Here is a 26,442-nt window from a genome sequence, read left to right as displayed (position 1 = left end):
AGTAGGCTTCGGCCGCCACCCGGGCAGAATTCAAAATTTCCTACCAACTGAAAATATTAGGGGTGTCCTGCGCGCTCATATGACCTATGCAGTTGCGAGCGCCGTAAAACACTTTACAAAAACAAAAAACAAACAAACCCTACCCAGCATTCTTTGGGAAAAGTGGTCCAGACCCAACTCGGCCATAGAGATTGATACGCAAAATCGAAAACAAAAACGAAAGTCGAGTAAAAAAACTGACTGAGTTGCCAAGGTGAAAAGGCCACCGGTCAATATAATAAGGACCAAACCCATTTTAGACTATTTCTTGGCACTGTTTTATCAGGGGGTTGTGTGCTGAGAACTGTTTTGGCACTAATAACTGTCACAAACCATTATTTTTGTGAATTAAGCAGTGGGGAGGACCCCCCTCCCCCTTTTTTTTAAAAGCGACTTCAGTTTTTGTTTCCGATTCTGTACATAATGTATAAATTTCTATGGGGTTAAGCCTTGGCCACTTTTCCCGAAGAGAGCCCCCTAGCCCTCTTTTCTACTTTGTTTCATAGTGGTCGCTCGTTACGGAAATCCTCCCTTAAAAAGTCTTACTTTTAGTCTGGGTCTGTTACTGGTGTTACTTTTATACGGAGTGCCCATTAGGGGATCAGTTCTTTCTTTTGCTACAGATCGCCCAACTCATCGCCAGAAAACAAACGCGGTTGTTTTTGTGTCGACAAGTCGGGCGATAGGAAAGCTTCCGTAATGAGCGACCACTATGAGACTGAGTAGAAGAGAGGGGTAGGGGAAGGGTTTGGGTTAGGGTTAGGTCTCTTCTTTATTGTGTTTGTTGGGGTGGTCGCACGATACGGAAGTCCTTCTGGACAATCGGTGTGAGCCATGAACTTTGCACCTTCGATCTGGCTAGCAAACTGAACGGAACCGATTGTGCCTGTGGGCACAGGGTATTAGGTGTAGTCATTTATTTTACTTTCACTCCTGTCTCGTGCTCAATTGTACACATGTCTATAGTCCCTTGTCTCTTGTTCTTTTTTTTTTCCATTTTACCTGTATACCTATTTCCGACTTCATATCCACCGCAAATTAATATTATTAGTTTTAGGGATATTTGATGATGCTTCAATGTACCGATTTACACTAGCCTACTGCACATTATAATAGGAGTCGGCTCCCAATGCTCTGTTGTGAGCTTGAGTAGTTAGTTCGGCCAAAGTTTCAAACTAGTTTAAATAGAGAGAAGTAAGGATTGCTCAGGCTGACTTTTGTCAAGTGTTTCATGTGATGTAGACCCCTGCCACCACCCCAATGATTTGCTCTCTGAGACGGCCCCTTTTAGCTGCCAGATTTTATTTTGCTCAGCCGCGGGACGTGTATCCTGCTTTTTTGTTGAAAGTAAAATGTAATGTTAAATGGTACAATAATTTTGTATGTTTTAAGTTATAATTTTGTTTGTCCATAGGTATCTTGGTGCATCAGTGGGGTGTTGAGGGATGGATCGTCTCAGTGGTTTGGATGCTAGGCGGGTCATGCACACCCTTAGCTCAAACCTTGAAAAGGAGCTCAAGCTATGGAAGCCAATTGTCTTCAAGCAATCCTCTGAAAAAGTAAGTCAGTTCTGTCATGGGAATGTTTTATTCACTATATCGTTCTTGCCATGTTCTTACTCTATGTTTTATTGAACCCATTCTGGGATTTTTTGGAGTCGTTAAACTTGAGTGAGCAAACGTGTTGCGGTGCATCATTTCTGATGTTGAATGCTTTGCTGTGTCTACGTTTTGTACTTTAATTGAAGTTTTAATCTTTTGTGGTAAGTTTCTTGTTGTTGGTCACAGTCACAGCTGATTGATAAGATATGGCTAGATAACAAAGGTCACACTTGTTTACTCGTAACATCATTGTATTGCTGACTGTTGGCACATACAGGAGTGATAATCGGAGACACGGACTGGGGAAAATTTTGAGGTCAAGGATGAAAGGTGTGATAAGGGTTTTTTGGCCTTCATAGGTTGATCCTGATTTTTGTCTTGTTTAATTTTTTAATTTTTTTTTTTTTTTGGGTGCTTATTTATTTTCAAAATTTTGGTTTTGTTTTTGTGGTTTTGTTTCAGGGGAAATTGTGCTGTGCTTGCGAAATTTATGATTGGCATCTGTAGTGTAATGGAGTGTGAAAGGCAATTGTTCAGTTTCTACATAGAGGGAAATTTTATTGAGTATTTCCAGGTTCCTCCGGCATGTAATCCTCTCGTTTAAAGTTGGGCGTGATGGGTAGGGTAACCTCCGTGGTATGAATTATGCTAATTTTGGCATGAAGCTTTTACAAAAGATTATTAAAATCAAATATATTTCAATACCTTTTTTTAATATGCACACTCAGAAAATCAGTTAAAAGATTTTGAATGCAAATTATTAGTTAGTCTAATGTAAGGGTTCAGTCGACATAGTAATGCTTTGTTACATGAGAGAGGCTTGTGTATGTGAAACAGACATTTTAAAATGATCTTTACAATTAGTGTAAGTGTAGGTTTGAAAAATAAAGAAGATGAAGACTGTTTTCTAAATTGTGTTCTTATCTGACCATTTTGTCGAAATTATTATAATTATATTGGTTGAGCATTCAAGATAGATATTTGTTCTGAGCTTTGTTCTGTGGGTTTGGGGTGGGGGGGGGGTCAGTTTCGGATTCTTTTTGTTTTTCTTTCTTCTCGTGGTGTAGCTTTCTGTTCATTCGGTAATTTTTTCTTCCCTCCAGGAAATGAGTGGGCTGCAGCGCGATAAATTTGCTGCATGGATTAGGAGCTTGGCAGCAGAGTTCAAGTTCCTTCCAGAAACTTGCGGCCTTGCCATTCGCTTGATGGACAGAGTCCAGCAACTTTTCAAGGTAAGAAGAGCATAGTGTTTTTATAGCAAGAATTATTATTTTTGTCTTAAATACTCAAAGATGTTGTTTATGATAGAATTAATGTCTGGAGTCTTGAAATTTTCTTTGTAAAGGAAGTTCTTGTTTTCTTTTCTGCTAAGGAAATTCTTTCGGTGTATCTTTTTCGTATCATGTTTGTACTTTTTTTTACATCAGAAGTGACAGTCCTGCTATAGAATTCCGTTTAAAAATAAATGTAAAAAATGAAAAAAGATGTATGGAGGATATGAGAGTACAATCTATGGAGGTGTTTGAATTACAGTATTAAAGAAGCACCAAAGACAAACCGACATTGTGAGATCAATTAATATTTTTTTAAATTATTTTTTTTCCCCCAGGTTCAAGCTAAGTATATGCAGTGTGTTGCAGTGACCTGTCTCTACATAGCAGCCAAAACACTTGAAGAAGACGAGGTTTGTAAAATCAATTATTTTTTAAAATTTGACCTTTTACTTTGAGAAGTAGAGCGTAAGTCGTAATGTCGAAAATGAAGGGCTGAATTAAGTGTTGAGCTTTTCAGCTGTAAGAAAACATTGAACTGCTTTTGGAAAATATTATTTGAGGATTGAAACGTAAAATTCCATTGTTGTAGAAATGCTATGTGTATAATTCCCATTTTTCTTACATATTTGTTACTCCACTGCTGTAAATAAAGGCCCTATTTGGGTAAAGTGTTTGTATGATAGTTTTGCTATGGACAAGATTTCTCTCTGTTGATATGAACCTGTACATGTTATTTAAAGCTTTTTGGAACTTCAGTTTCCTTTCTGTGATGTAATGTACATTTTGGTTGGGTTTTTTTCAAACAGAATATTCCCCCAACTCCGGATCTTGTGAGGAGAAGCCACTGCGGATGTTCATTTGCTGAGATCACTCGCATGGAGATGGTGATCCTAAACAAACTGAACTGGGATGTGCGGCAGCCATCTGCTGTGGACTTTCTTCACACGGTAAGTAGACTAAAGTGTTGCCATGGTTGTAAGACTTCTGTTTTGTGCTTTTTCTACCCTTTCCTTGTTTCGTACCCTACCAACCGTCTCTATTCTTAAACCTTACAGAGCGCGCTCATATGACCTTAGCAGTTGCGAGCGCCGTAAAACCCAATACTACATACATACATACAAACCTTACAGTATGGGGCATAGGCCTGGACAATTTGAAGTTTTTTGACAGCACTTTTATAGCATAAATGCATGTATCAGTACCATTACACTTTTTTGGCTTTCTGAAAGTGTAAAAGTATGTGAGTCTTGTCCAATGAGCAAAGAAAAAAATGTTGACTCTGTCTGCCTGCATCTTATCTGCACAGATGAGATACCGTACTTATATTTATAACGGCTGATTTCATCTGAATAGACTTTTCTGAGTCTTTTTTGTTTGTTTTATTGTTATTTTTAAAAATCACTTTTCATCATGTTTGACAGTAATGGTTTCAAAAGGTCTAATCGTCAGGTGGCAATTATATAAAATAGATGGTTTTGCAAGATATATAAAGTTGTCAGCCTGGGGGATCAACTTACATTGTACTACAAGCAAAGACAGTGGTGGTTGCTTTCTTCTTTCTTACATCCACTCAAATATTTCCCAGTGTCGGAATCACGTAAAAATTCATGCATTTTTTTCCTTTTTGTCCCCGTACAGATCCATGTAGTGCTTGTCATGCACTACCCCCACTTGCTTTCGAGCCAAAGTGGCATGAGCCCCTCAGAGCAACTGTCCACCCTGATGCGCAAGATGCTGCGCTGCCTGTGCACTCACACCTTGCTGCAGTTTCGGCCGTCCACCATCGCCTTGGCTCTCATCAGTCTGGAACTGGAAGTTCTCACTCCTGGCTGGCTGCGTCTGGTGCTTGCACTGCAACGCATGACTAATGTGAGTCTTGTTGCAGACGTGGTTAAACATTCTTTTCAAATTTATCGGTGACACTGTCTGGATGAATCTACTCTCAGTGTGTGTGTGTGTGTGTTTCAGCAAGAATGTTAGAAATGAAGCCATTTTGTTTAGAAGTTTCACAGTTAAAATTTGATTGTAAGTGTTTTTGTTTTAAAAGAGGAAGGAGTTGTTAACTTTTTTTTTTTAAAATAAAAAGTCATGCAGGGGAGGTACTGGGATACTTATATAATGTAACAGAGGCCTTTGGGGTGCATGACTGTTGTGATTTTGTTGGTCCCTATCTTGATCTTTCTTAAATAATATGAAGTGAAATTATTGTTCTTTGAAATTTATTACAAGTGATTGAAGTCCTTTCTAAGATATTCATTTGGAACAGTTTGTATCACGAGAAAAATGCTTTGTGTCTGATTAATGAATACCATTCTTTCTAAAAACTAAAAGATTGATTTTTATGTTTCCTTCAGGTGGGTAGTGAGCAGCTGATGCAGTGCCGTGAGTCGATCGGCCTGTTCCTTGGTCAGCAGCCTATGATGGGCTACACAGGTCAGAACCGCCACTCCTCCTCCTCAGCGCCTCAGTCCAAGAAGCGCAAGGTGGAGCACAACGCGACCAGCGTGGAGGATGAGAACATCTATGAAGGCATCAAGCGTCTGTACAACGAGGACTGCTTCGTCCTGCCCTCTCCGGCCTCCTCTGCGGGGGTCGTTGGAGGAGCAGAGCGGTGTGCCCTGAGGACTTCATGCAGCTTGGAGATGCACCAAGACACCGAGGAGAACACCCTGCCCGCCGGTCTTGGACAAACTTTGTTGGTTAACTGACTCACGGCCATGTCCACTTACCACGCCACACCATAGCAGGTCAGAAAGTTCTACGACTTTCTCACCGACTGCGGCTCCAAAATGTTGTGTATGTGCGTATGGGTCTGTAAAACTTTCTCAGAGAGATCTGATTTTTTTTGTGGTTGGATTTGTGTGAAAAGTACATTATGCTCCCAACTATTTCTGATGGAGTTGTCAGAGTGACTGTGAGTGACTGTTCAGTAAGATTTTTTGTGTGCGGTAAGTGGACATGACTCGGTTAAAGTTTCATACATTTGATTCTAAAATAAGATCTATTGAATTTATGTATGATGCTTTTAACACAACTTTCGCAAGCCGAAAGGCTTATAGAGTGAAGACGTTAACAGTTTTTAGTTTTAAAAGATAGAAGAGCAGTGAAACAAAAATTACACTGAAGATTTGAATGATCTCTCACTATTAGTTACTGCAGGTAGTAAAGAGTTGGTTGCTGTTTCAGTTCCCTTTTGAATTGGTTTTGATATGCGTATCAATATTCACAAGATGGGAAAAGGTCACGTGTCCACAGTTTTGAAAATAAAATTCTAAAAAAGTTTAAAATGTTGACGTGAAAAACTTTTAAAAAAACAATTAAAAATTTTTAATCAGCAGAAATGCTGCTTTGAAAAACTTAAACAAAAAAATAAATAAAAAATTACACTTATGATATCCATCTAAAAAAAATTCACTTGTAATCTGTTTGTATTTTTGTGTTTCGAAGTTTTTGTTCTTGAATGCACGTTTTCTCTCTCTCTCCTTAATAATTGGTTATTTTTTAAATCTAAAGGGGATACTGGGTTCTTTGTTAATGGAGGGTTGTGGAATGTAGTAAATATTAATGGGGTTGTAATGGTTAATATTTGTGGGGAAAATTTCAGTACTGATTTGGTCAAGTTTTTGTGTGGTATGATTTGGAAAACGGAGGCAAAAAGATGTTGGTGGGTAAACCTTTTTAAGAGCCTTGTACTAAACTTGGCATAATTTTGTAAATACAGTTTGGATGTCCTCCTTAAAAATGGTTGTACAAAGTATTGAATGGCAGCAAACAAGGACCAGAGGGCATTTCTCAAACTTTGCATCAGAAATTTTAAAGCAAAGACTGATCTTTGTAAATAAAAAGTACGAGCATCTGTATTAACTTACTGTGTTTAAAATATCATGCATTGTAGTAATTTTTTTAAAAATATAAGTAAAAAGAAATCTGTGATTACTTCCTTTTTATACATTGTCCCTGTCACATTTACAAGCCAATTAGAATCTGAATGCAATGAAAGTGATGGAGTTTATCGGAAGAAAGTGGTGCAGGTTGTTTTCATGCATGGAAACATCTACTGTTGGGATGGCTAGTGTTAACATGGAAATCTGGAATTTAATATGTGAGATGTTTATTTCTCAAACATTTCATTGTCTTATTTTGTAATTGGCTTGCATTCTCCCCACCCTCCATTTAATCCATTTTTTCTCATTATCATTGGACCATGGGGCTCTTCGCTCATAGCAAACAATTCTTTGTTGTCATTACATTTGCTATTATTATTTTTTTATCGTAACTAACAACATTGTTTTGACTGCTATCATTGTTCTTGTTTTCTTGTTCACCTTACTGATCAAAACATGCTGTAAGGGCATGCATGATTAATGTAGTCTAAAGTTCTTTTGAAATAATCTTGGTGTCTGCTGTTCCTACAGTATCGGTGGTGCTTTATTTTGAGATGTACAGGGAGTGGGTCCATAACTTCTTAGTGCTTTTTTTTTTTCTTCATTTAAAAAAAAAATCAAAGCCCAAATTCTTGAAAAACATTTTTGGAAAGAGGTCTTTATTTTGTTCGGCAATCGATATAATCTGAGATGTGTGCCAAGGCATTATGTACAAGGATTGGTTCAAATTTTTTTTAAAGCCCTGGTTTGGCCTATTCACTCTCTAGAACAAAATGTTGGTAATCATCTGAAAGACATCAGTCGATAAATAAAACATAATGCTTAGTCAAAATCATTTCTGTGAAAAGTGCGCTGAATAAATTCCATCGTGTTTTGTACTTTGTTTAAGTTCCCAGATCGGTACTGGGTGTCAACTTCGGGTTTCAGGGCTATTTAAAGTGGAGTATTTTCCATACCAAGAGCTTCTAAAGTTTTACATTTTACGTCATGGGCTAAGCTAGTAAAGGAAAAAGTAAATTTATAATAACAGAGTTTGGGCATATGGATTATCACATATTGAAAAATCCTTTTCTGATCATTTGCACATATTGACCGAGTGTTCACATCTAGTAAGGTTGCTTCCATCTAAAAATTTTCTTTTGAAATACCATCTTCTCATCTCACGACTCTAGCAAACTGTAAATAATCATGGGGATGGAGTGATCTCGAAATCTTGAATTGTGTACATTCCAGTGTGAAAAAGGCAAATGATGTGGGGTTGGAACGTACAGCTTCTATTTGGCTTTTTATTGTCTATGCAGGCTAGGATTGTCTTTATCTCTTGAAGATGTTCATGGCAGTGACTGTAGAATATAAAATGTGAATGTGATTGAAATGGTGAGTGTATTGAGGCCATAATGGCTCATATATGAAGACACCAAGTATTATTTCTCAAACTTTTGTGCAATAGATAGATGTAAAGATTCCTCAAACTTTTTTTCAAGTTTCATGTACAAAAAGGAGAGCAAGCAGACTACAACACCAAGAAATCCTTTGGATCTTCTTCCACATTGCAAGCCTTCATGTTGTAAATTAAATCTTGTGTATCCCATCTCCATTTCACTTGTATCAAATGAAATGGGTTGAGACAACTAAAATATTTACAGAGGAAAACTGTTGGGTGTATACTTTTCTGCTGTTTTTTTTTTTTGTATCATCGTACTCATAGCTCATTGTAATCATCATAGCCAGTTATCACATGGAATCATGTACTCAAAGTTAATATAATCTCCTAATTTCAAGGCTGTGTTTTGTCCCTTGCAGTATTTTTTTCTTTTTTTTGTTTGTTTGTTTGTCTACTGTACTGGTACCGATATTGAAGTGGCCCTCCTCATCTCTCGGATGAACTAGGGGTGTCAGCTTTATTTTAGTTCACTTAACCTTATGTTTTTCTGTTTTGTTAACTTTCAATACAGGTACTACTTTTGTACTGGGGCAGGGTGGGCGTTGTGGAGAACTAGCATTAATTTTACAAACGACTTGCAGTTTTGAGTGATGAATCTACAGGATTATCCTCAGGTTCGTGTGCTCTTCTAAACAGTGTATGATCAAGTTTGGATTTATGAACATCTCAAGTCTTAATGTTGGGGCAGTGTTTGTTCCTAGAAGTTGTCCTTTTTGACAAGTTCAAGTACTGTTTTTGTCTTACAACAGTTTTCAGATATCTTAAAATGTGCACATACATTATTAGCTTTCCCCAGGTTTTTACTTGCATACCCTGGCATGTGTGTTATTCAGTTTCAGTTTCAGTGTATTGTTACTTGAATTTCAGTGCTTGTTTGTTCCCTGTATCGAGGGATTGTTTTTTATTGTCATGGTACAAATTCATTGCTGTTACCGTCAGAGCATCCTCTCTTTCGTCATCGTAGTTTTCATGTGCATTATTACATCAGGGTCTTCCTATGTGAGAATGCATGAGCAAATGACTCCCCAGCTATGGGACCTTGAGAACAAACTGTATACAGTTGAGAGTTCATCTATGTTTTGTTTTGTGAGAATGGGAATGGAATAGCACACCTCCTGCATCTTAACGACCTATATAATTACCAGCCTGATGTGAAGTGTATTTGGGAAAATCCTATAAGTGCAGTACTATACAACTTTACTGATCTAACCAACTGGTGCATTTTACTTGTGAAACATACCTGCGTAGTTGTTACTTTAACTATTCTACGCATTTCCGAGGTTTAGAAGCAAATTGAAATAAAAAGAATTTCAAGCAACACGACTATTGTTCTGGTTACTTTTTGTTCTGTTTGATGATGATGATGTGTGTGTGTGTGGTAGCCTATCCGTTCGAAATGTTCGGAGCCCCGAAGAGTGTGCTCTTCGCCAGGGACACCGCCTCCCTTGGGTAGCGAGTGAGGCAGTCCAACCTCCCTGAAGAAATGCCACCGCCGGGCCTCCATGGCGGGGCATCTCTGCAGCCAGTGCTCCAAATCTTGGGGCTCCTCGCTGCACAATGGACATATTGGGTCCGATGTTTTGTCTATTCTATTTTTGTAGGCCCGAAGCCCAGAGAAATGACCGGTCCTGATTTTTGCCAGTAATGACTGGTCACTGCGGGACATAATAAGAGCCTCTCGTTTTAAGGAAAATGCCCTGTATACTTCCTTCGTCCGCGTGTGGCATATAGGGGGGTCTTTTGTAATGAGTTTTATCTGGGCGCACGCACTGTCATAAGTAATTTGGCGGCCTGGACCCGGCAGCGCTGATGATGTTGTTTGAAGGTGCAGTTTCTGGTTAGTTTTGTCAATAGTGCCTTTTTTTTTTTTTTTTTTTTGCTGCTTTTTGTTGAAATTTCCCATGCCAAAAGCTTCAGTTTATACAGTAGTACGGTATGTATTAAAAAAAACTGGATCCAAAATTCAGATATGACGAATTTGATTCATCAGTGGATCTCTTTTCCTTCAGTTCAAACTCTAAGATTGCTGCTAGTGGAGTGAGAACTGGAACTGGAAGCATAGTGCTCTCCTCTCTTACTCATTAGTAAGTTACTGAAATGCCAGCCCTTTCTTTTCCTTAAGAGATCGAATCCATGGGTTATTGGTTTGTACTAAACGTGGGTGGTTGGCGGGTGCTCTGGTGTGGTTTGCTGCTTCTTTCCTGTCAAACATCTATCGTCTTTATATCCCCTCCTTTTTTGTGTTATTACTCCCTTGTAACACCTCTAATCTTCGGCACTTATATGACTTTATTGTGTTGCAAGTGCAGTAAAACTTTCACCAAAACTAAAATCGGTTGTACAAGTAGTAGTACTACAGTTATTGTAGGTCCATCAATCTAGGGTATCACCGAAACTATCACCCCAACGTGGGTGCTTGGCAGGTGCTCTGGTGTGATTTGCTCTTTCTTTCTCATCAAACATATCTATCGTCTTTATCTCTCCTCCTTGGACATGTGGTTACTTGAGGGAGGCATTGCGCTGCCAAGAGCGACATGCTCACAGCTAAAGGGGTTTGAAAACAACAACAATCTCTCCTCCTTTTTATCTGAATGTTACTCTATTGTAACATATCTATTCTTCGGCACTTAAATGACCTTCTTGTGTGGCAAGTGCCGTAAAAGTCTTACTAAAACTAAACTATCTCCCCAACGGTCAAGCAAACGTTTTTTGTTTAGATGGTTTTGAAATAAGGAACATAAAAGGGGAAAGATGTTTATAATACAGTTTGGTAGATATCCCCCTGGTAATTTGCTTGAATTTACATCTCCCTCTCAATTTTCCTGTTCCTTTATTATTAAACTCAAATTGTCTGGGTTGTACAGGTATCAAGTATTCCACAACAAATTTTTAAGTACAATTATATTGTAAATGTTAATTTTTTTTCCTTTCAAATCTAAATACATGTATAATTAATTCATTTCAGAACATAAGCTTTTCTTACCTATTTTTTACAGCCTCAACACAAGAATATTCCTTAAGCGTTTTGTACCAGATTTATTTTAAAAGCTCAGTCAGCCAAGTATCGACCTTGTACACATATGTCGCAAGCTTGGCTTTCTAGAATGCTCCAGAGATCAGTTGCACTTGTGCTTCATTATGTACCCCTACAAACTCAGACCTGCAGTCTCGGTGTTCTCTTTTGTAAGCCACCTTATACCAAGAAGACTAATTCCGTGAAGCCGCATTTAGAGAAGTAAAATGTACGCCTGCAACAGGAAAGAAAATGGAGCTTGCAAAAAAAAGTCTGTATCAAGAAAAGGTCTTGTGTAATTAAACACCTCAGTATTGTCAGAAAGCCGAAGGATTTTTCAGTGAAAAGACTGTCTGAAGTCTTGGTGTTGGATCTGACAACAACAAAATCGACCATAATAAGGGAACAGTTCACAGAATTTTGGTGGGCCAAAGTAGATAATTATCATTACTTTATATTATTATTGAGAAGAACTATAAAAATCTTGTTAATTAAGTGGTTGGGCACCAGTTACTTGGATGCACCAGTACTTCAACTTTCCACAGCTGGATGTTGAAAAACTTTGACTTAAACGGTCTCTTAGACCGCAATGCTTCTCAACTACATCTCTGGAGGTATTTAGAATGAAATTAAATTAATTCTTTGTAAGTCAAAACAAGTGCATGTATTTGGGTTTCCAATTCCAAGATTCATTTAGCTTACTAACCTAATGTGAACTATTACATGTATTAGGATTCAACACCTACTTTGTACAGTGCTGTAATTTCTTACTGAGAGAAGAAACTCTTAGGGAACTTTTTTCGTATCAGTATCAGGCAGCATTTATTTTTATCTATTTATAATCGATCGGATTAATCCTGAAAACTACCGTGAAACAAAAGTGGTTCGGCCTTCCAAGTGGCACAGACCCAAGCCCAACCTCAAGACATTTTTTAAAAAAACATGCATACAACACACCACACCATCCTCCCTACAGGAAGAGCATGGCTAAGGGATGAGGAAAAGGGACAGGACTCTCAAAACCAAGACTTCAGGCAGCCTTTTCACTGAAAAGTCCTTCGGCTTCTAAATATACAGGACATTTTCTTGGTATACAGACATAGTTTTTTGAAAGAAGAGAATGGCTAAAGGATGAAATGGACAGGAATCTGGGAAAGGGGAGGAGCTATTCCCACTCCCATGGAACAACTATCATTGGGGTGCCGGCCCTCAAAATGATGCTTCTCCCTCTTTTCATGGGAAAATTTGGTTCTGAGCTGCCAAGTCTCTTTGCTAGAAGTGGCATTCTATTCTCATGACACACATGGCTCACTGGTCCTGGTGTAGCTCGGATTTGACAAACTACGGCTCACACAGGAGCCAATGCAGAAATTCCCCTTATCACAGTCATTTATTACCGACGTCAGCATATCCACAGACTGCCACTAGCCAGATGCCTCCAACACTATGAATATGATGGATCTATTTTTATTCAAAACCTCCTATCATTTCTCTGCCACCAATTAATTTTCAAGCACTAAATTATGAGTTATTTTGTCAAGTGTGCTTCATTCAACTAGAAGAGATAGGGTCCATAACTGAGCCAGTGGGGTATCATTCCAGTCCAACAGCACACTGGGAAAGCAAAGAATCAAATGGTTCGGCCATCCAACTTCTAACAACCAAGCTGCCCTAAAAGTAAAAGCCTCATCATCCTTCTTTTTTGTGTTTGTTGCTCTCTTGTAACACCTCTAATCTTCGGCACTTATTTTATACGACCTTATAGTGTTGCAAGTGCTGTAAAACTCTTACTAAAACTAAACTAAAAAGCCTCATCACAAGAATGTCTGGCTACAGAGTGAGAGGAAGACCCATGAAAAGAGGGATTGACTAAGTAAATAAAGGAAGAAGTTCTCTATTCTCGGCTCCAGGAGGCATTCCAGTTTGCCAAGAGCCAATATTTCTACCTCACCCAACACCTCACAGTGTGCACGGCAGGCTGAACAAGTAACCTAGCTTCACTTGAAATTCAACAGAACCCACAAATGTCATGCATGAATTGCAAATTGAAACACACACACACAAAAAAAACAAACACCAGTAAACCAAACCTGTTGTAATATATAGGTTTATTCAAAATGATCACCACAACAAAATGGCTCGATGAACGGGTGTGGGTGAAATGAAAGCGAGCTACTTATAAGGTGGCATATGAAATGTAAAAGATGAAACTATCAAACAATGATGACAAACTTTCACCATATCCATTACAAAAATCATCCATATTATGTACAATAACATTCGCACAATTTTCACAGAACAGACTACAAACAATCAGAGTTCATCTTCCTTACACACACACACATACATGATATACTCTTACCCCTCCCTCAAACAAGCAAAGGAACAACCAGTTCAGTGAACATCCTGAGCTGGGTTCCACTGTTTCGAGAAAGAAAGATGTTTGTGAATCGATGAACTCACTCCTCACATCAAACAGTACTGTCTCGGGTTAATCATGTCAGTTATGGCTTACATCGTAAAGTTTTCAGAGGTCACATAATCATCACACTCAATGCACATTCGTCAGAGTTATTCCTTAGGAAATCGGGGGGGGGGGGGATAACTTCATTAAAAGTTTGATGCCGGATTAATTTGTCTTTTTTGTCATCATAATTTTGAAAACTTCGTACCTTGGAATTATTTAAGCTCAAATTAAAAAAATAAACAACAGGTTCAAGTAGCTTGCAACTATTTTCAGTGGACCCCCCACCTCAAGACTTGCACAACAGTGGAATGAGTGGGACAACATACACTACTGGTTACTCGAGCGAAGGTGGTATTTATGTTGGTTCTATCTATCTACTTCAATGCTGCAGCCATCCCTTTAGCTAAGAGAAACAATTCGGGGTAATTACAAAAGTATTCCTCTTGTTGTAGAAAGAAGACAAGACAGAACTTCTTCAATTCATTTTCATGACATTGTTATCAAGCATCATCAATGTTGCAAAAAAATAAACAAATTCCTCCAAATATACTGGTATACAAATTTGACTTTAAAAAAAAAATTTAAAAAGACATGTAACCGTAGAAACAAAGAGAGAGAATGAGGGTTGGCAAACATTCTTTTTTAAACCGCAATACACAACAGACGAATTGACAATAAATGGTAAAAGATCACTTCCTCCTCTGTCGCACTTTTCTTGTAATCTGCAACAAAATAAATATATGACATTAACATCTTGAAATAGCTTTTAAAAGTCAATTCACATTGTATAAATATCCCTGTTGCTATGGTAACAACATCCATCTTAATAAACACAAAACATACAAAGTTCAGCGGATAAACTATTAAACTTACAAAGATAAAAATTCTACAGAACATTCATTTAAGTTTAAATCTAGGTAGCTGACAACTTTATTTTTAAACATTTAATTACATTTAATGGACTTTTGAAATTTCTGTATTTCAGGCAGTAAAATTTTAACCTGATCTTTTAAAAAGAAAATCCTGTGATTTTTTCTCTCAATAAGTTATCCACGAAAAAAACCTGTCTATTACCTAGATTTACATCTCGTCAGAATGGAAAACGTGAAGGCTATAAACCTGACAGTTCCACAAAAGAAAACTATACAAGTATTTACTGCTCAAAGGCTTAGCAGAAAATGAGATATCTAGAACTTGTCCTTTGTCTCGTAGGCTGAAGGGTCTTTATTCAATTTCAGTGAGGGGGTTTTAACAACCGTAAAAGTAAAAGAGTTTTCGGAAGGAAAAAAATTATTTTGGTTGCAGAAAAGAAAATCGCGAATTAGCGAGCTGGTCTTGTAATAAATACCAGCACTGAGGGAAGCAACGGTCCCATGTGCTACTGTCAGTAGTTCTGGGAGTTACATGGATACCAGTACTAGTACTGTGCTGCACTGTGACTATGATCGTGTCATGACACACAATCTGACAGTGTCCTACACACAGCACACTATTGTAAAAGAGTATTTTTTCACAGGCACTTTTTTTCATTCAAGTGTCCAAACTTCAAAACTTCTGTCGGGCGTTCAATATATCCAACGTATTTCAGGTTTTCCGCAAAAGTAACAGTATCTCAACGGGCAGAAAGTTTGTTTCATGAATTGGAGGAGTATTGGGATGGAATTGAAACATATTACCCTACAGTATTCTAAGCACATTGAAGGAAATAAGAGCAGAAAACAGGAGCGTATCCCCCCATTCGATAAAGAAAAAACTAATAAAATCTCCATACACATTCATTTCAATATCTCCATACGGTCACACTGGGAACGTGCTCGCGTCAGTATGATTGAATTCTTCTGAGGTCCAGAATACTCAAAGTTGGGAAAATTTTATCAGAGGGAACTTGTTCGTTTTACCCGAGGTTGTGTTTCAACGGACACGAACAAACTACAAGAAAAATGGATACACGGTATCCTAGATGATTTTTCTATAGTGCACAAGTAGTCATAAACATACTTCCCTAGAAACGAATCATTAAGACTTGAGCTTAACAGTAGTTTACAGCTAGTCATCATCTTGCCAGGAACAGCAGGGCAACAGCACCAAAACAGAAAGAAAAAAAATCGCTCACAAGTACAGAGCATCTATCAACCACTCACTAGTTTTCTGGAAGATGAAACACACATGCATAGCTGCCAACTTTTTTTAAAAACCCCAAAAAAACCCACCAGGCTCCACGTAGTCTGTGGGTCAGGATGGTGGACATTGGACAAGTAGCCCCCCTTTAAAACTAAACCTTTCACACACACTTCTCTACAATCAATAAATTAAAGCTATTCACAGCTAACCTGCAACAATAATGCCATAAATGTAAAGTAATGGTCTCTCCAACTGGCTAATGTACATTGTTAGCATTATTATGTATGGGTAGGCAAATCGCTACCTCACAATGACAAAGTTATATCCCAACATTTTTACCGTTTCGAGTTACTAAGACCATGAGGTCAGAGAGCAAATGTTCTATCTGCTCTATCAAAATGGTAAGAATATTTGGAGTCACTATCAAGATATTCAAAGAATTGCATTTTAAAAAAGCACTCACATTGTCCTCCTCATCTTCTGTCTGTGACCGTGCCAGGACTTTGGTAGAGGCTGCTGATGACTGGGAGGTTTCCGTCTCCAGGCTGTCCTCCCCATCTGATGTACCATTTGCAAGCCGTCCCCGGCGCCTGACGGGGCAGAAGAAGAACAATTATTACACATTCAGTCCAAGGAAAGTCCACAAAACATTGCCAACGTACAGTAATATTAGCTCTAGACAACTTTAGTACAAGTTTTACAGCCTTTGCAACATGATTAGGTCATAAAACTGACGAATATTCGAGGCGTTACTACTAGATTTTTTGTTTTAGTAGAGGATTTACGGCGCTCGCAACTGCATACGGTCATATGAGTGCCAGAAGATTAGAGGTGTTACAAGAGAGTAACAAACATAACAAAGAAGGAGGGGAGCTAAGAACGATAGATGTTTGATAGGAAAGAAGAAGCAAACCACACCAGAGCACCCCCCAACCACCCACTTACTACTACAGAGTAACATACAAAGAAAAGGAAACATAAGGACGATAAATGTTTGAGAGGAAAGAAAGAGCAAACCACACCAGAGCACCCGCCAACCACCCACAGGACATGAACAAGATGGGCACAAGGCCCTATACAGATAAAAAAAACCACTCGAGTGACAAAGACCTCTGAAAGGGTGCTGTATTGATGAAGATGAGAGGTAAACCCACTGGCTTGACCAATCAGAGGCATTAAAGTGATAAAGCTATTCTTGAGAACAATCTGTACTGTAAAGCACAGGCAGCCAGAAAAGCTAAGACACAAAGGCAGTCAAATCCTGACATTGACACTGGCCCCAACAGACCACAGCTGCCCTATTTGAGGAACATTCTTCTTTAAAAAAAAAAAAAAAAGAACAGTGCCTGAAGATCAAAAGTCTAAAGCTAAGCCATCAGATGGTTTAACTGACTAACCGTATGTTTTGGCAGATAAGCAAAACACTTTAGGGAAAGGAAAGGGTGCTGCTATCTTCAGCGTACTTTGGCATTTGTGATCATTACAAATCACTTGCTATTATTTCTTTTACTTTACTCTCTTTACAATGCTAGTTACTGGTAACATCTGTCTCTCAGTTTCTCCTCCACACTGAGAAAAGAGAACTATACAAAATGATACCTAAAAAGAACAGTACAGAAAAAAGAATACATATCGTTGATACCGCAAGGAAAATTCACAAGTAACTCAGGGCCAATCAGATTTTCTCATTTTTCTTGCGACAGAGACGATACCCATGACCCACACTTGTCTCAGAAGGAAAGTGACTCATACGGATTTTTTTTTCTTTCTTAAAAGTCATGTTTTGTTCATTTTTCCTCCTGAAAATCAAACATGCCCATAGAGGAGTCAACTCATAGAATCTAAAGGAGCAGAGCTAACAGAAAAGCAACCGGCAGAAAAAAAAGACACTTTTAGAAAAAGCAGCAACCATTGTCAAAAGTCAAAATGACCGACCTTCCAATCTGATCCAACAAAATCTTTATTTGATTGTGTGATGTAGGTACACACAAGAAAAGACCAAATTCTTTACTGGTCAGAGTTTGGCCGTGAACTACGAACCCTTATGCTCACTGTGAAACAAGCATGCATCTCATTGGCCAGGTGTTTGAATAACAAGAAAGCCAAAAACAGTGTTGCCACAAAAGAAACAATCCACCTCACAGTGTACTTTTCCGATCCAGCAGCCAGCTGAGTTCTAGCCTTTCAGCCTACCTTTAACCCTATCCGTCTGCCGTCACATTTTAGAATACTTCTAGAGCCATGTTCTCTTTGAAACTTTCAGTATTTCTCAAAAAATCTTTTGACAGACTGCTATGCAAAGCGTACAGCTCGGATTAACGAGTAAATTTCCTCTTTGGAGAGTGGTGGCATAGGGCTCCTCACGTCGTATGGATACAATAGTAAAACATGACGTACGGATAGGGCTAAGTGTACAAAAAAACAAATACACATCAGATGGCAAAGAAAAGGAGGAACTTACACATTGCGCACATTGGACTTGAGGGGTTCTGGTCTGGCCACTGGTCCTCTCTTGGTGGGCGCTGGTTGAGCAGGGGGAGACCGCGACCTCTCTGAGCCAGATTCACTGGAGGACATCACACCTCGCGCGATCCGTGGCCTGGGGGAGGGCACACACACAAGCAGGGATGTTAACAGGTTTAGAGAGAAAAAAAGCTGGAAAATATACCACGCGCGCGCACTGACTGAAATAAGAATACAGTGAGACTAAATTATATTTGTTCCTTTCCCTCTATTACAACAAATAATCTTTATTTTGTATATATAATATGTATTGTTTATAGTAGACTGGTTAAAAGCTGGGGCCCAAATGGAAAGTCGTCCAGAAAAACCCGGAAGATTTACATCCCTAAACAAGAGACTGTCAGACTACCAGCAAACCTGTACATGTATTGCGTCAAGTCAAATGGGAAGCACAGCTTGTGCCTGTACAACTGAGGAGCATAGCCCAGGAATTGTTTTACACTTCCTACCAAGACAAGACTTTTACTTTTCAAATAAAAAATCAATCCAGTGTTGCATTAGCCAAGAAAGGCGAGATGAAAGAGGTCTCAGCAGGCACATCTCATCTTAGAGTTTTTTAAAGGAAGATGGGGTGGGGGAGTTACTGCTTTAAAAAAAAACAAAGCAACTTTTGAAACTACAGAATACATCCCAAGCCTTTGGTTCTGATTATGCAACACAACACATCATAGCACACACCCACTGTAGTCAACCGTTTCTAGTTTCAAGCAATGATCCGGGTTTTTAAAACTGTTTCTCTCACAGGCTTAGGCTGTCACCCATACCACAAAAAAGAGCAGAAATTTTCTAACACCACGTCAGCCTAATGTTTGCCTTACACCTGGCTTTGGTACTACTAGTCTAATTTTTTTCACAAGGACAAAGCGGCACTGAGAGGCTACAATGTCTTAAAGCAAAGAGTCAAAGAGGATGTCAATAATGATTAAGTTAGACAACTGTATGTGGCTTAGTGACTTCGACTGTCCAGGTCTAGTAGTTTTTGTCTCCCTTTATACACTGGGAAGGTTGGCAGTGGGTTGGGGTAGCGGACATTTTTTTCAAAAATGAGAATCAGGGGTATTATAATATTTTCTTAAAATTGAACAAAAATCGTAAGATTCCGCCAATTTCATAATGATGGGCAGCACTGTCAGATTCTTCACATACGCTTTTCTGCCCTCAATTTAAATCAAATTATCCAAAAAACAGATCAGCAACAATCTTGTGATAAATATTTTAGTTAAAAAATTCAACTGTATATTGACTCTCACCTAACCTAAATTCATCTTTAAGTTCTCTTTGACATCCCATCAAGTAAAAACAAAATCATATTTAGGTACTCAGACCCCCAAAGACATACAAAAACCTGTTTTTTTACGTACTGGTTGGCAGTTACGGACCTACATAAACATTCTTCCAAGAAGTCGCCCGAAGACAATGCCCAGATTGTTGGGCCACTCACCGTTTTGCCTGGCTCGGGGAAGCAGCTGCAGAAGACGGGGACGACGGAGGAGATCTCTTGTGAGCACTGGCGGCATCTTGACTGGGGCGTGTGGACCTGCGGGGATAGGGTTGGCTGTGTCTTTGAGAACTACGAGGAAAGTATGAGGAACGGATGCAATTATTCTCACCAAAGCACACATCTGCAGCAGTTCTGTTGCCATTTTGTTGATTAATTCATTAGGAAGGAAAAAGCACTTGGAAAGTTTTATTGGCAAAAATGGCATGGGGGAGGGAAAGCAACTGAAAAGCAGCAGATCTGGCATTGGATACAGAAAGCATGACATGAGTAGTATACGAGATAAACACAATACCATGACCATCTTCACAAGTCTGCTTTTTCATTCAGCCCCTAAAAAAAGAGATCAAATTTGCTATACAATAAACTCTATTAATTGTCCAAAGATCAATTTCAGTACACCAAAAAAGAATACTAAATCAAATTATACACCTCAAATGGTTTTAAAGTACAACAACAAAAATACTTTTATGTTGCAATTAACTAAGCATCCGTGACCATCTTCACAAGTCTGCTTTTTCATTCAGCCCCTAAAAAAAGAGATCAAATTTGCTATTCAATAAAGATCAAATTTGCTATTCAATAAACTCTATTAATTGTCCAAAGATTAATTTCAGTACACCAAAAAAGAATACTAAATCAAATTATACACCTTAAATGGTTTTAAAGTACAACAACAAAATTACTTTTATGTTGCAATTAACTAAGCATCATAGTTTGTCTAACCGACTAACCCCATCAAGATTTCACCAATATAACAGGCAAAGTTTTCGAATCTTCCGTATATTGCACTGAAGTGACATTTGTTCCAAAATAGAGCCTAGGCTGGCTACACTGTACATGAAATTGTACACCCCCTGAGAGAAAAAAAGTTTAAGCAATAAAAACTCTACCGTTTATCCAACATTACTGGGTCAGCATTTATAGCAACAATAAAACGATAACTTTTGGAATGTTAAAAATTTGTATTCAAATACTCACAAATCCTCTCTCAACGTGGGCGGTTTCAATCTGCGTACAACTGCTGGACTTGGGTAACTATCCCCTTTTTTATCCGAAGAGGCGGAGTCATCACTTTCTGCTGCCCTTTTCTTTGTTCGTGGTGGAGTCACCAAGGCTTTGTGTGGTGTGGCTGGAGAGGCAGCTCTTTTCACCACGGCTTTTGCCTCGGGGGCGGGTTGTGAAGACTTCCCCTTGGCATTAGCCTTGGCTGAGGCACCGTTAACTGCTGCTTTTGCGGCCTTTGCATTGGCTTTCCCTTTTCCGCTGCCAAAGTCGTCCATTTTTGTCTGCTTTGTCCCAGGCTTCATCACCACAGGTTTGGGCGGGGGACTCTCCAGCATTTCTTCTTCATCATCCTCGTCGTCATCCTCCTCATACTCCACTTCTTTCTTCACCCTCCTCGCTCTGGCTGGTCGGGTTCCCGCTGCCGAGGCGACCTTCGCTGCAGGCTGGCTCTTCTTACCCCGCCCTTGCTTGGCTGGTTTTGAACTGTCCTCTGTGTCTGATTGTCGAGGGGACTGGGAATCTGAGTCAAAGTCCTCTCCTATTGACTTTTTCTCCGCTCTTCAGGAAATAAGGGGGGGGGGACGAAAAAAAGCAACATGTAATGAAAACAAGAACAATGATATAAAAATTCATGTCTGTTATATGCCTGACCCCTTCACTCTATTTTGACTGATATGATACCCAGACAAGATAATAAATACTTGATAAACTGACGATTGGTGACCACCCCCACCATATAATTACCCAAAAACAGGACAAGATGAGTCCAACTGTTTTCCCCATTTTTTTCACACACAGCTAGAAGAAAAGACTCCAGCCTTACAGAAGTTATACCCACGTCAGTAGTCGAATTATTTATGACAAGACAGCACAACAATGGCCATATTTTGGCAATATCTTCTTGGCAGTCTTTCCATGAAAGTGATGTTGCTTCTCAGGCCTTTCTGCAATATAATCTGCAATTTAATACTCAGTCTCTTCCCATTCAGCCAGCCTGAGTCATTTCAGTTCCAAGCCAGGCTTCCATGCTCTGTTCATATTTTCTATTAGTATCCCCCAGTACTTCTTTATTCTTTGTTTTCTATCTCAGCGATATGTGAGGCAGCGTGGTGAAATCAAGCCCTCGTTATAATAATCAGAGTGAAGAAACTGGCATTTTTCTGGAGGTTTGTGAATTTTTATTGAATTTTTGTTTTTTTATAGCTCAAAACCTTTCATGCCCATTAAAGAACACATTTCTGTGCGGATTTTACAGAAAAACCATGATTAAACGCACAAAAATGTAGATTTTTCAGTTTCTACGGACTCTCAAACTAAGGAAATGAGTCATCTTTGGTGACCATTTTCTCACTAATTTTACCTCAGAAACCAGGCTACCCCCACCTCCTCAAACACAAATATATCCACTTCTTTTCAAGATAGGTGGGTATTTTTTTTTCACCACAAGCAAAACCAAAGAACAAGATTTAAGATTATACCAATAACTCCATATGCCAAAAAATTGATGGAACGTCTGATTCCACTGCGCCGTGATACATATTCTTACGGTTTTGTAACATTTCATTCTGAAAGCTATAATCTTTATTGTCCCTTGCTCATTGACTGACCATACTTCACCTAAGACAAAATACAATCAAAATGTGATGTGGTGTAGACCATACCAGAGCATCCACAGCTTTATTAGAATGTAAGAGACAAAAATGCTTTAAAAAAGCCTGTAAAGAATGCATCGCAAACAACCCTACAAAAACAAAACAAAAAACAGCACCACAAGGAATATAAAAACTCATGAAGGCGTGGAGATGCAATTTGACAAAAAAAACTCATCAACACAACCCCCCCCCCCCTTGCAGCTTTCCCTGACCAAACATATGAGAACTTACTCAGTCTTCTTTTTGCGGACCGGAGCCTGCCTGAGGCTGGCGGGTGTGCGGGGCAGGGGGTTCACTACAGGCGCATGGCTCAGGACAACTATCTCTGTGGTGGTGGGTGTGGCCATTGCATTGCTGCTAGAACCTTTCTTGTAATCACCTCCAGCATAATTGCCCAGGCCGGCCGCCCGTCTCTGGAGACCAGACAGGAAAGAAAAGAAAAACAATAATTCAGACAGGTATATCACCACTTTCTTTCGAGTCAGCAAAGTTCATACAGACGAAGCCTATCCAGTGCTCCATAGCATGAAACAGATGGCACAAGACCTTTCCTACAGCACACTTTAGCCAGCCCCCAATGCTTGCTTTTGTTTAGTAAATTTATTTGAGGAAAAAGACAGCACAATATAGTGAATGGAAAAAGTAAGACATTGACAGAAACAACAGAGGGAAATCTATCAAAGTGTACCATTTTCTAAACCAAACAGTTGTTTTTCTGTCCCTCTGACCAAAAATACAAAAACTAATTATTTTGGACTAAACACAAAAGAGCTTTGAAAAAAAGCTTCATGGATGTGAACAGAACCTATTCAAAAATTAAATTACTTACAAAGCACATCAGATGTCCCTTTTCATCTTTACATGTGCATGAACTCCTTTGGCTTCCATTTTAGATGCAGTAAGATGTGCCCCCAAACTATGTTGTTTATTCCGAATAAAAAACCCTCAAATATCGACAGGCAATACCGTACCCACCTCACAGAACTTTAAAAACAGCAAGAACTAATTCTCTGATATACAAAAAAATTTCTGTTTCTCACACACTATACTTTCAAACATATGGAAAAGAAAAACTACAAAAACAAACATGGAGCAATTCAAAACATAGAAGACAATAAATTAAATGAAGTAAATTCAATCATTTCTAGGACAATGCTGACAAAATCAAGTTTTTAAAATTTGTCACAGCATTTCAAAACAACAGATTAAGCAGATTAAAGTAGATAAAACTCATTGTAATTTCAATATGTTGCCTTACCTTTGCTTCAAATGGAAAGTCTTTTGGTAGGTAACTTTGCAAATTGGAATAATTCTGAGGATTAAAAATATCTCGTTAACTCTCTTTGGTCTAGTACGTGTTTTGTGGCACATGCAACACAATAAGGTCATATGAGTGATGAAGATTAGAGGTGTTACAAAAGAGTAAAAAAACAAAAACTAAGGAGGGGAGATAATGACGATAGATGTTTGATAGGAAAGAGGGGAGCAAACTACACCATAGCACCAAGGGAAAATTAAGCAAACAGGAAAAGTGCACAAATACTTTTTTTCAAAGACACGGAAAGTCCCTTATTTTCTGGACAACCAGTTCTTCGCCAATGTACAGTTGAACTACCCTAGTGCTACAGTATACAAAGTTTTAGTTTAGTTTTGGTAGAGTTTTTTCGGCGCTCGCAACTGCATAAGGTCTTATATGCGCCAGAAGATTAGAGGTGTCACAAGAGAGTAACATACATAAAAAAGAAGAAGGGGAGATAACGACAATAGACGTTTCATAGGAAAGAAGAAGCAAACCACACCAGAGCACCAACCAACCACCCACAGTATACAAAAGACTTCCACAGCGTATGCTGTGTAAAATACATCACCTCACTCAAATATATGCTTGTGCCACATGGCCACCTTTGTTTGCTGGATAATTCCCAAAGTACACTCGAGGGCCAAATGTTAGTACAGCATGTGCCGTGGACGTTAAACAGTTGGCGAGTCAATGCAACTCAAAACAGTACGAATCAACAAAGGGGACCCCCCGACCCCCCACCCACACACACTGTCTGGAACTAGGCATGTCATGTTTAGGGAGTATTCTCAAGAATACATGAATGAAACCTGGATATTCTATATATACCATACACCTCTGAACAGTTACTTCACATAAAGAACCCCCCCCCCGAACAAAGTGGTCTTGTTCAAGAGTTTAGAAGTTCAGCTCACTTTATCAGGGCTTGTGAACATCTTGCTGGGCAGCACGGGCTCTTGTGTAATCTCCTTCAAGGTAATGGACCCAGCCTTGGCATGCATCAGACCCAGGGTGATATCACAAACAGCATACATTTTCTGGAGGGAGTCAAAAACATGTCAACAAAGTGAAGAGATACGTAGAAAATCTTACGTTACACTAGAAATCAGCAAAACAAAAAAACAGTTCACTCCAGGAGTATCCGTTCACCACACTAGAAACCAGGAAATCAACTTCAAAAGAAGTTGTTATCGATCCAGAAAAAATATGGAACGCTTCCCAAATTTGCATGCCATCCTTGCGCAAGCGCCACGCTGAGCTTCTCTGTATCGTTCCAATTTTAGTATAATATGTACTGCGTGAACAGTACGCTTCTTCAAAAGAAGTAATCGAGGCAAGAACCAGTTCGGGTTTGTCAAAGCTAAGACCAAAAACTACAAGTCAACCGATTAGTGTAAGACTCTCCAACATGCCATTTTAAAAAGTGACACACGACAGTCTCACACAGGAGCAGTCGTTTTTAAAAAAGTTTTAGTAGAGGTTTTACGGCGCTCGCAACTGCATAAGGTAATATCACCGTCAAAAGATTAGAGGTGTTACAAGAGAATAACAAATATAAAAAGGAAGAAGGGGAGATAAGGACGATAGATGTTTGCTAGGAAAGAAGAAGCAAACCCCACCAGAGCACCCGCCAACCACCCACACACTAAAGCAGTCTGTGTAGAGAAAGTATCACGAGTCAATACCTTATTGGCAGATTCATCATCCGGGCACTGAGCATCTTTGGTCTGTTTGATGTTCTCAATCATGCGCCTTAGGAATGCATAGTTGTAGTCTTCATGTTTGTGGGTGAGTGGCTCTAACAGGAACCACAGGCACCTGCAAGACACCAACAATTACACCTCTAGACATGCAACAGACAGCTGTATTTCAAATACATTGAGCCCAATTGGAAACAAATTTTACACAAACTAACAGACTATTCAAGATTGATTTCAAACTTAATCAACAAGCTCTCTTTTTTTATTTCAATAGAATAAAAAGTCAATCGCAGGTAAAAGACGTCATATTAATCAAAATGCCATTTCCCTTGAACCTGATCTAGCCCAACCTTTTCCATGTCATTCTATGGATCCAAAGTTTTACCTCACAATAGCATTAAATTGTACAAATGATTGTGCATACCATGTTATACATAGATGGGGGGGGCACACACATGAACATATCATATCTTTGTTTTCACCTAAAAACCACTCCTATTCCGTGGACACTGCTGGCACGGTTCCTGCCATGAACTTCCCATCAAATTCAAGGAGGTTTCAAGGAGAAATTGTTAAAATTCAAGGAGATTTGGTCAAGAAATTCATGATGAAAGCCTATTTTCGATAGGCCTACACTTGTCCGAAAGGAATCATCATGGTTTCGATTTTCCTACAAAAACTGTTCCCAGGGTGACTGCCAACCGGGCTTCTAAATTTTCCAGGGGGGCCCATCCATCCTCCAGGGGCATGTTACATAACACAATGACAGTGCATGCTCCATTTATATATTATAATATACACACATGTCGGCACATTATATCCAGTCAACATGTCAGTGTGGCACTGGGATACTGTGTGACTTAGGTATTTCACTCTGTTCTTACTTATTTTTTTCCCCTTCATCACATTCGCCTATAA

At 39.0% G+C, this 26,442-nt stretch overlaps 2 protein-coding genes and 1 non-coding gene across 4 annotated transcripts in view; 1 reads left to right on the top strand and 2 right to left on the bottom strand.

Moving 5' to 3' along the window:
- LOC101847777 (cyclin-I) overlaps positions 1 to 9,562 on the top strand; it is an 11,218-nt gene extending 1,656 nt beyond the window's left edge. The window contains exons 2-7 of the mRNA XM_005111074.2: positions 1,454 to 1,598; positions 2,744 to 2,872; positions 3,250 to 3,324; positions 3,721 to 3,861; positions 4,553 to 4,783; positions 5,269 to 9,562. Of these exons, the coding sequence (XP_005111131.1) occupies positions 1,485 to 1,598; positions 2,744 to 2,872; positions 3,250 to 3,324; positions 3,721 to 3,861; positions 4,553 to 4,783; positions 5,269 to 5,622 (1,044 nt within the window). The 5' untranslated portion in view covers positions 1,454 to 1,484 and the 3' untranslated portion in view covers positions 5,623 to 9,562. The remainder of the gene's footprint in view (positions 1 to 1,453; positions 1,599 to 2,743; positions 2,873 to 3,249; positions 3,325 to 3,720; positions 3,862 to 4,552; positions 4,784 to 5,268) is intronic.
- Positions 9,563 to 13,345: 3,783 nt separating this feature from the next.
- LOC101848852 (sister chromatid cohesion protein PDS5 homolog A-B) overlaps positions 13,346 to 26,442 on the bottom strand; it is a gene marked incomplete in the record, with an annotated part of 51,175 nt that continues 38,078 nt past the window's right edge. Inside the window, 9 exon segments of one of the 2 annotated variants that reach the window (XM_013089616.2) lie at positions 13,346 to 14,444; positions 16,307 to 16,433; positions 18,305 to 18,442; positions 19,808 to 19,936; positions 20,846 to 21,430; positions 22,756 to 22,937; positions 23,783 to 23,836; positions 24,739 to 24,861; positions 25,510 to 25,642. In XM_013089616.2, the coding sequence (XP_012945070.1) occupies positions 14,412 to 14,444; positions 16,307 to 16,433; positions 18,305 to 18,442; positions 19,808 to 19,936; positions 20,846 to 21,430; positions 22,756 to 22,937; positions 23,783 to 23,836; positions 24,739 to 24,861; positions 25,510 to 25,642 (1,504 nt within the window). 2 annotated transcript variants of the gene reach the window in all.
- On the bottom strand, positions 25,025 to 25,133 carry LOC118478814. The gene has a single exon (XR_004859301.1). It is a non-coding gene; the product is annotated as a U6 spliceosomal RNA (small nuclear RNA).

Source organism: Aplysia californica, unplaced genomic scaffold (genome assembly GCF_000002075.1).
Source record: "Aplysia californica isolate F4 #8 unplaced genomic scaffold, AplCal3.0 scaffold00999, whole genome shotgun sequence".
In the NCBI taxonomy this organism is placed as follows: Eukaryota; Metazoa; Mollusca; class Gastropoda; order Aplysiida; family Aplysiidae; genus Aplysia; species Aplysia californica.
This window is presented reverse-complemented; position numbering and strand designations above follow the sequence as displayed.